We start from the raw sequence: 11,142 nt of genomic DNA on the forward strand, positions 1-11,142 counted from the left end.
GGTGAACAGATACTGTTTTAAATGGGATAACTATAAAGAAAGACATCTGGCCACTTAGACATGTATGTTTTGCATGCCATTTTAACACACCACTTAGACATGTATGTTTTGCATGCCATTTTAACACACCACTTATATATGTTTTGCATGCCATTTCAACACATAAAACTCATATCAAACATGATTACAAAACCAATATTCTGTCTTCAAATACCAAAAAATCAAGTTGCAGTCATAGCAGTTGAACCAGTAATAGTGGTACTGTACATCTGAGATGTGTTACATGTGATAATATACTTAACCTGCCCTTGCGCCCACTGGCTGCACTGTGTTGGCCTCTGCCTTTTTTTTGTGTTTAATCTGTGCTTTCCCTGTTTTAATCTGGACATTTTTTATGTGTGTGTGTGCGTCGTATTTCCAGGACATCTAAGGTCGGAACAGTTTTATCATATTTATTTGCTTTTTTAGAACAATTTTATAATAACAGTGTTTCAATTTTCAAATTTACTTCAATGAATGCAACTCACCGTACCCTCGTTATCGCATCAGCGACCGCCTTCGTCCTGTCAACTATACTTTCCGTTTTTCACGTGCCCTGCCCTCTCTTACCGTCTGACCTCTACTCTCGCACTACAACTGTCACCATGGAAAACGTCAATTTCATCAAAGCGTTGCTGTCAAATATATCATGGCAAAAACAATTCCGACGACACGATGACAACGCAGCGCATAATCAGCCTGGGCATCGGCAGAGCGAAGACAAAAAGAGGAACCAGAGCGGGCAGACTTCGCCGTTTGTGGATCTCTGTCCCCAGCACTGATCGTCCTGTCTCCGATGTCAGCCCTGCTGTTGCTGTGACTGTCAACGACAACCTCAACACTCATGTTCAAGCTGACTCCTTTACTTCCCGTGACACTGTCCTTTCTGACACTGTTCCAAAATGTGGTGTATCTCCCGTGATTGGCCCTGGTCTGCTTTCTACCCCTTCCACACCTGTCTCAACTCCCGGACCTTTCTCTGCCTTCCCACTGTCCTCCACTGCTCAGTCACCATCGTCTCCTTCCGTTGCCTGTCTGTCTGACTCACCTGCTTCACCATTAGATTTCTCTCAGCCTGCCCCTGATCTCTTTCATGCCTGCCTGTTCAATGCTCAATCTGTCTGCCCTGATCAAAAGACTGACTATATTTCTGATTATATTTTTGAAAATAATTTTGATATCGTATTTCTCACTGAAACCTGGTTGAAATTACAAGGTCACGAACCCAAAATTAAACAACTGACCCCCCCTGGATACAAAACCAAGTCACTTCCTCGACTGTCTCGTGGAGGTGGCATCGCCATCGTCTATAGAAATATCTTGGAGTCTTCCCTTTCCTTCTCCCATAACCATGCCTTTCCACGTAACACTTTTGAAATGCTCGAAGTCACTCTCAATGTTCCCGGTCACTCAATCATCTTCTGTTGTCTCTATCGTCCTCCTCCTAGTCGTAAAAATAACCTAACGTCTTCTCTGTTTCACGATGAGTTCCGAACATTACTTGATTACTACAACCTTCGTTCTGGCAAACTTATCATCCTCGGAGACTTCAATTTTCATTTCAACAACCAAACTTCATGTGATGTCAAACGCCTATGTCTATCTCTGTCCAATCATTCTCTCTCTCAGCTCGTTACAGAACCAACACACAGATCTGGCCATACGTTGGACTGGCTCATCACACGTGACTCTGATGCTATGATTGCGTCAGTGACTGTAACTGACGAACTCTCTTCCGACCATTCTGCTGTATTATTCTTGCTTAATATTTCAAAACCTACCAGAACCAAAAAATCCGTTACTCGTCGCAACCTGAAATCCATCAACATTAACACTTTTTCTTCTCAAGCTGCTGAACGCCTTTCCAAAATTTCTTCCCACACCAATGTCTCTACACACTACAACTCTGTCCTCTCTCAACTGCTGGATGAACATGCACCCCCCACTACCCGCATGCTCCCTGATAGACCTTCCGCCCCATGGTACACACAAGACATTCGACTTGCAAAACGCAAACGTCGCCAATTGGAACGGCGATGGCGATCAACAAAACTGAAAGTCCACAATCAAATCTTCCGAAAACAAATAAATAAAGTCAAACATATGATCTCATCAGCGAAGACAAACTTCTTTTCTTCTCAAGTTCTCGATGCCACATCCACCAAATCTCTTTACACAATCATGTCAAATCTTCTCGGCACTGCAAAAAAGACTCCTCTTCCTTCTGCCTACACTTTATCTGAACTCCCCAATGTCTTCTCCTCTTTCTTTTTTGACAAAGTCCAGAATATTCGTACCATCTTAGACGAAATGCCTTTCCAACCTACTCATCCTGATCCTCAATTCAACGGCACTCCTCTCCATTCCTTTAATCCATTAACTGAAACAGATGTCCATGAAATCCTCAAAGAAATGACAATAAAATCCTGTGAGCTCGATCCTATACCAGCCTCTGTTTTTTCTCAGTGTGTCTCATAGCTTCTCCCCACAATCACCAACATTGTCAACTCATCCCTTCTCACTGGAACGTTTCCATCCACTTTCAAAACTGCAATAGTCCGGCCTCTTCTGAAGAAATCCAACCTTGACGCAAACATTTTGAAAAACTATCGACCAGTTTCTAATCTTCCATTCCTGTCCAAACTCCTTGAAAAAGCCGTCCTGAAGCAGCTCAACAATCACCTTTGTTTCAACAATCTCATCCACCCATTTCAGTCTGCCTATCGTGCTGACCACAGCACCGAAACCACTCTCCTCCACATCCTGAATAACCTACTGCTAGCGTCCGACTCAGGACAGATCTCCCTTCTCACTCTTCTCGACTTGTCAGCCGCCTTTGACACGATAGACCATTCAATCCTTCTTTCCCGTCTTCATTTTACATTTGGTATCAACGGCACTGTTCTAAACTGGTTCAAATCTTATCTCACTGATCGATTCCAGTCTGTCATTGTTGATAATTTCCAGTCTGAACCCGTTAAAATTGAACATGGAGTCCCACAGGGATCTGTTTTAGGCCCAGTGCTCTTCACACTGTACACTGCTCCTCTCGCTGAAATTATCAACCGCCATAATGTCAGTCATCATTCTTATGCTGATGACACTCAACTCCAGAAGAGTGATACACCTGAAAAACTGTTGTCGCTCTTGCAAGAAACATCTAACTGCTTCCTGGTTATTCAAAATTGGATGACTCTAAATAAGTTACAATTGAACGCGGACAAAACTGAAGCAATGATCATAGGAACTAAACAAAAACTCTCTTCCATTACAACTAATACAATCAAACTTGGCAGTACATCCATCCCTCTGTCCACTTCAGTCAGGAACCTCGGCGTTGCCCTTGGCAACACACTGTCCATGCAAACATTTATCAATCAGACATGTCAATCCTGCTACTGTCAACTGCGGCGCATCAGTTCCATCCGGAAATATCTGTCCACTGACGCAACATCTAGACTTGTCGTTTCTCTCATTCTCTCTCGCCTTGACTACTGTAACTCTCTATTGTCTGGTTTGCCTGCTTCATCCATTCAGTCCCTTCAGCGCATACAAAATTCTGCTGCCCGACTCGTCCTCAGAAAGAAAAGATCTGAGCACACCACTCCTCTTTTGCAACATCTCCACTGGCTCCCTGTCTCACACCGAATAAAGTACAAGATCAGCACTCTATGCTACAAATGTATTCACAAATCAGCCCCTTCCTATCTCTGCGGCTGCCTTCACCTCTACACTCCATCTCGCTCACTACGATCAGCTTCGGATCCACTCCACTTACACATACCCAGATTCAAACTCTCGACTGTTGGCCACCGTTCTTTCTCTGTCTCTGGTCCTTGCAATTGGAATGAACTTCCTCTTTCGCTTCGTCAAGTCTCCACACTCAGCTCTTTCAAGTCTGGCCTTAAAACCCACCTCTTCCCAAAATAGCCTCCCTTCCCTGCCTCTTCCTTGTCTTTTTTTTTTTTTTTTTTTTTTTTTTTTCAGTTTTAGAGTTATGCTTGCGTGAGAATGACTGGTGCGAAAGCGCTTTGATTTGTTTATGCACAAGATTTAGCGCTATATAAGTACCATTATTATTATTATTATTATTATTATTAATCAGTTAATGATCATATTGGCACTTTTTCAGTTTGTACCAGTAAAGCTTAAACCACTACACCCACACTCGTCCATCCATACAGTCATCATTACTACCTCACTCAATAAATGCTGTGACCACACGCCCAAGCAAATCCGGCGTTTCAACCCCGAACACCTTTTCCGTCCTCACCTCACTGAATATGCCTTATGACAAGGTCACGAGACCAGATTCCCGCCAACTGATCCAGTGCACAAACAAAAAAATAAATTCAACATTTTGTTCTTAGATCCAAAATTCTACTATACTTCTCCCCTCGAGAAAATAAACATCGAAGTTATCAATCAAAACATAAAAAAATGGTTTAAACTGGGCTAGGCTTTTTGAACATAGATCTAGAATGACTTTTCACAGATTTCAGCAATGCAGCCAACATGTGACACTTCTTTCCGTTACACGACCAACATCGACTTGCCGATGACTCTGTCGTGCTTCATGCATGCTGGGTATTTTCGTGTCTCCATAACCCACTGAACACTGACATGGGTTACAGGATCTTTAACGTGCATATTTGATCTTCTGCGTGCGTATACACACGAAGGGGGTTCAGGCACTAGCAGGTCTGCACATAATTATGTTGACCTCGGAGATCGGAAAAATCTCCACCCTTTAACCACCAGGCGCCGTTACCGTGATTCGAACCCGGGACCTTCAGATTGAAAGTCCAACGTTTAAACCACTCGGCTATTGCGCCCGTGGCACTGCCCCAATTCAGACATTTTCTCAGTTGTTTTTTTCTTCTTCTAATTCACTGAGTGTTATGCCTAGGCAAAAATATTCATCAAAATTTCATACACCCTTAACGTGCAAAACCAAGTCTTGTTCACTTGAGTGAATGGTCTGAGATTCCAGAAAACTTAGCGCTGAAAACAGGACCGTCAATAATTATGATATGACAGTCAAGCGCGAAATTTCTCAGTGCAATAAATGAAATGAAATAATAATATTATATCTTATAATGCCCAGTCACTACAGAGAATTCAAAAATACCCCAAACACAGGATTCTTCTGTATTTATTTTTGTTATCTGTTTTTAAATAATTTTACAAATAGATGAAGTTTTTCGATCTGCTACATGTATTATTCTTTTGGATCAGAAGCACCTTACACCAAGAAAGATAATCTGACTTCGCTTTGAAAAATCAAGACACTCCTCAAAATGGGGTTACGTCCCTTTAAACAATCTGACACTCCTGGCTGTAAAGTCAGCAAAATAATTGTTATTATTTTGGTGATTATAACATATAATTACGCAATTCTTAGCCCAGTTCCTTTCATAGGGAATATTGGCAACGTTGGCAATGTTACTTCCCTTGTACCGTTTTCTACAGTTAAAAAAAAAGTCACAAATTCTAAAGACAGAGCATACAGGATCGATTTCCACACTTGCCAGAATTGTCTCAGTCCCCCTCCAGTAGACCTTGGGTGGTGGTCTGGGCGCTAGTCATTCGGAAAATGCGATAAACCGTGTCTAGGATATAGCCTACACTTAGTGCACATGAAAGAACCCACGGCATCAAGAGCTGTCTCTTGCAAAACGTCAAAGTAAAATCCACTCTGATAATTATAGATGTGTGTGGGTGTGGACGTGAGTGTTGGTGTGAATGCCTGACTGACACCTGACTGAATGATGTAGGAAACTATCATGATTAGCGCCTAAAAGCGGCTGTTAGTTGGATCTACCCAGGTGGGCAGCCCACCTGTTGTACTTTACAAATGACTCCGTGTTTGTAAAGTGCTGATTAGAGCTCCCGGTCTCTGACCGTCTGAAGATAGGCGCTATATGTAACTGAATATCAATATCAATCAGTAAGTCAATCTTCTATCTTCTTTTTCTGTCTGTTCCAATAAAATCCATAAAGGAACAGTCAAATTTCCATTCCTCTCTCTCTCTCTCCCTCTCTCCCTCTCTGTACAGTTATATAAGTTATACATATATCAACTAAATAAAACAAAGTTGAAAACGAACACCTATTCTGTTAAACAAAACAATGAAAATCTGAATTTTTGCTGTCACCCGGCAGCTTGGTCACAGACTACACTTCTAACATATATATAATTTATATATATATATATAGAGAGAGAGAGAGAGAGAGAGAGAGAGAGAGAGAGAGACAGACAGAGAGAGAGAGAGAGAGAAACTAGGGAGAGAGAGAGAGAGGTGTGTCTGTGTGTCTGTCTCACAGGAGAGAAAGACAGGCATACAGACAGACACACGGAGACAGAGACAGCCTCAGGGGTAGAGACTGTCAGACTCAGTGAGACACTGAGACAGACAGAGACAGACAGACAGACAGAGAGACAAAGACTGAAGCAGAGTGGAACAGATAAAGGTGAAGATCCTCCAACAGATGAAATTAAATAATGACGCACCTGTGCACATGGGGCCTTGCCATCCAGGCGTGCATTCCCCCCTCGGACATTCGCCGGTGACGGAGTTACAGCTGGCTGTAGTATCCTTACACCGTCCACACTTCATGTCGCACTTTTCTCCATGTTTGCCTCGCGTGCATCCTGGACAAACCATCACACCAGGTAAAACTACACCCAGTACACAGCCACGACACACTACATCCAGTACACAGCCACGACACACTACATCCAGTACACAGCCACGACACACTACATCCAGTACACAGCCACGACACACTACATCCAGTACACAGCCACGACACACTACATCCAGTACACAGCCACGACACACTACACCCAGTACACAGCCACGACACACTACACCCAGTACACAGCCACGACACACTACACCCAGTACACAGCCACGACACACTACACCCAGTATACAGCCACGACACAATACACCCAGTACACAGCCACGACACACTACACCCAGTACACAGCCACGACACACTACACCCAGTACACAGCCACGACACACTACACCCAGTACACAGCCACGACACACTACACCCAGTATACAGCCACGACACAATACACCCAGTACACAGCCACGACACACTACACCCAGTACACAGCCACGACACACTACATCCAGTACACAGCCACGACACACTACACCCAGTACACAGCCACGACACACTACATCCAGTACACAGCCACGACACACTACACTCAGTACACAGCCACGACACAATACACCCAGTACACAGCCACGACACACTACACCCAGTACACAGCCACGACACAATACATCCAGTACACAGCCACGACACAATACATCCAGTACACAGCCAAGGCACAACACAGCGTGGATCTTGTGATAGTGTTCGTGTTAAAGGTATTGGGGAATCTCTAGCTGCAGCAACTAACACCTGCATGTTGTTCTAACAATTCAGCGCTGTCTTTCGATATACCTTTCATTTTATTTGGGAACAGCAAACACCGTGTTAAAATCAAGTGAGATAGGCTACTTGATTACATGATACTGTTGGCTTTTTCTTTTTTCTTTTTCTTTTTCAAATGCAAGATAAATAAAGTGGTTCAGAACACTCATAATTTGCAAATGTTATTTAAGGTCTAAATGTAAAACTGAAATATACATTCATATTTTAAAAAATCATAATAATTACACCTATATGTAAGACCGACTGGCTCTATTGCATTTTTGTTGTTGTTGTTGAAACGTAGTACGGAATAATCATTTTAAAGATGTTTAGATTACATAGGTGTGTTATTCAGTAACATATATTAAGTTAATGTTTTCTGGTGATTTTTCAAAGCAAACAGTGATTATATTTTTTAAAGGTGGGGCCTCAGTTGTATGCAGACAACGGAGCACCTGAACATCGTTTTCTTTTTCCTTTGTTGTTTTGTCCTTTTTCTTTTTTTTAATTTGGTGTATCACGTTGCCTCTCTTCATTGGCCTACACAGACCCCCTCACCTCCAATAAATAAAAAAGAAAAAAAAAAGAAAAAGAAGAAGAACACATTCATTCACAAGTCGGTGTGTCATTGATTTTACTACAGATGGACAATATTACATCTTGCTTTAGTGTTAGCTCATGTTACAATCATGTCTGGTTTTTTTTAACTGACCTAGAGTGCTTTGTTTTGGTGCATTTATTTTGCTTATTGATTAGTTTGTACTGTGTATTTTATGTGTTTACTACTTGCACACAGTTCCTAGCCCAGATATGTGAATCGAATCTCCTCATCCTTGCAAAAAAAAAAAAAAAAAGTTCTATGAAACTATATTTCACTGAATAGTTTCCATCCATGTTTTCTTTTCTTTTCTTTTCGCCTTTCTTGTCCTTTCTGTTATTCATTTCTGTGTGAAACTATGTTTATGTAACTGTTTGAATTTTAAAATCACACCCATTTGCCTACGTCCAAGTCAAACTAAACCAAAAGACGTGGTGGATGTGCATGCGACAAACCATGTCACCACTAAAAATGGTTAAAGGTCTCAGAGTCTTTTCCATCCATCAGGGAGGTGAATTCATATCCACTGTGTCTGGGGCTCAGCATGGGAAGATGGGGCTCAATTCTGTCCTTCTGCTGTTTAAACCATCCGGAACCTGTTTAACCTTCTGGAACCTGTTTAACCTTCCGGAACCGAAGTCAGGTTCCCATTTACACCTCAATGCGTTTTACAATGCCAATGAAAAATGCATGGATTTTAAACAAACAACAAAATGTGTGATGTGTTTAGGTCGCAGACTCGTGACAATAATTAATACCTCTGTATAATATTAATGAAGTTATTTATAATGATACTATTTCAATTCACTGATTTTGAAGGTTTTTGTTTTCATCTTGATACAATCAAAGTGAGCGTCACTTGAAAATACAACAACAACAAAAACTGCTAATGCTACAATATATACTACCACCATCACCACTACCACCACCATCACCATCACCACCACCACTACCACCACCATCACCACTACCACCACCATCACCACTACCACCACCATCACCATCACCACTACCACCACCATCACCACTACCACTACCACCACCATCACCACCACCACTACCACCACCATCACCACTACCACTATCACCACTACCATAACCATCACCACTACCACCATCACCACTACCACCACCATCACCACTACCACTATCACCACTACCACCATCACCACTACCACCACCATCACCACTACCACCACCATCACCACTACCACTGCTACTGTTCCTGTGGCTGCTGCTGCTACTTCTACAACAACTTCTACTACTGCTACTACTACTACTACTAACAAGAACATCAACAAGAAATAGGTGAAGTATAAAATGAAAACAAATGGTATATTATAAATAAATAAATAGATAAATAAATAAGTGATTCTTCTTCATTTTAAGATGAATGGAGAAACCATGTGTGCAGTGTTTCTGACAAACAAACCACAGTTACTATACCGTGCAGGCAGCGTCCCGATGTGGAATTACAGATCCTGCCCCCTTGCCCCACGTCAACACAATGCTCGCTGCAGGTCTCCTCACAGCTATCGCCATAGTGGTCACGCAAACACGCTGTTAAAAACAAACAAAAAGGTGGAAGTTCCCACAGCCTTATATGGCTATAAGGGCAGTAGCCTTATATGGCTATAAGGGCAGTGAACCATTCACTGTCATGTTCAGGGCTCGGCATAGGAAGGCGGGGCCCAGTCCTCTCCTTCCGCCGTTTTAACCTTCCCCAACCTGAAGTCAGGTACCCATTCACACCTGGGTGGAGTGAGGAAAATCGGAGTCAAGTGCCTTTCCCCAGGATACAACACCATGCCGAAACGGGGCCTGGAACCCTGATCACTGGTGAACACTGGATCACAAGTCACAACGCCTGTCCGATTCTGACACGGAGCCTCCTCATATTTCATACCTTACAAAATTAATAGATTTGAGTAAACGAGACAGAGAGAGAGAGAGAGATAGGCAGACAGACAGACAGACAGAGACAGAGAAAGACACAGAGAGAGGGAGAGAGAGAGAGACCGACAGACAGACAGACAGAGACGGAGACCACGAGACACACACACACACACACACACACACACACACACACACACACACACACACACACACACACACACACACACATAGAGAGAGAGAAAGACAGACAGACAGAGTCGGAGACAGTAAGAGATACACAGAGAGAGAGAGAAAGACACACACACACACACACACACGCACATACACACAGAGAAAGACAGACAGAGACAGAGACAGCCACACACACACACACACACACACACACACACACACACACACACACACACACACACACACAGGGACAGATACTTAGATATACAGTGGACAGAGATAGGCAGAAAGACAGAGAGACAGACAGACAGACACACACACACACACACACACACACACACACACACACACACACACAGGCTGCAGGCCTAGATATACAAACTGTGGCACAGAGACAGAGACAGAGAGAGAGGCGCACAAAGAACCGCCCCAAACTCACCCCAGACCTGCACCTCGCAAATGTTGAGAAAAACATCTGTTCCTTGTCCTGTCTTGTGCAGTTTCACAGTTTGTCCAGTCACGGGCAGTTGTCTGAAGCTGCGTACACCCGGTTGTCTTGTGGATGCTGTGATGTCCGTGGGTTTTTTCCAGTTTGTATCGGGATGGTAGCCAGTAGTTTCAAATTCAAAGACTGTTTTGTTGTCAACATCGACCACCACATGATACATACGTTCCCAATCTGTAATCACACACACACACACACACACACACACACACTCCTTTCAATGAGCTGTTATTGCTGTAAAAAGGTTCGAAAGGAAGGGGTGATATTGGATCGACTGGTTTTGGGTTTTTAAAGAGTGTTTACTTTTTGATTCACGGTAACATATGTAAGCAGTACACACACTAAGCAGTTCACTCTACTTAGCAAAAGCAACACACAACACTACATAAAGCAACACACAGCACTACATAAAGCAACACACAGCACTACATAAAGCAACACACAATACTACATAAAGCAACACACAGCACTGCATAAAGCAACACACAACACT

The 11,142-nt window shown here is 42.8% G+C and overlaps 1 protein-coding gene across 1 annotated transcript in view; it reads right to left on the minus strand.

The window, feature by feature from the left end:
• Window positions 1-10,800, minus strand: part of LOC143299472 (uncharacterized) — an 83,723-nt gene extending 72,923 nt beyond the window's left edge. Inside the window, exons 1-3 of the mRNA XM_076612695.1 lie at window positions 10,584-10,800; window positions 9,524-9,637; window positions 6,554-6,694 (exon numbers count right to left, since the gene is read on the minus strand). Coding sequence (XP_076468810.1) covers window positions 6,554-6,659 — 106 coding nt within the window. The 5' untranslated portion in view covers window positions 6,660-6,694; window positions 9,524-9,637; window positions 10,584-10,800. The remainder of the gene's footprint in view (window positions 1-6,553; window positions 6,695-9,523; window positions 9,638-10,583) is intronic.
• Between the last annotated feature and the right edge of the window lie 342 nt (window positions 10,801-11,142).

The sequence above is a fragment of the Babylonia areolata genome, chromosome 25 (assembly GCF_041734735.1).
Source record: "Babylonia areolata isolate BAREFJ2019XMU chromosome 25, ASM4173473v1, whole genome shotgun sequence".
Lineage (NCBI taxonomy): Eukaryota > Metazoa > Mollusca > Gastropoda > Neogastropoda > Buccinidae > Babylonia > Babylonia areolata.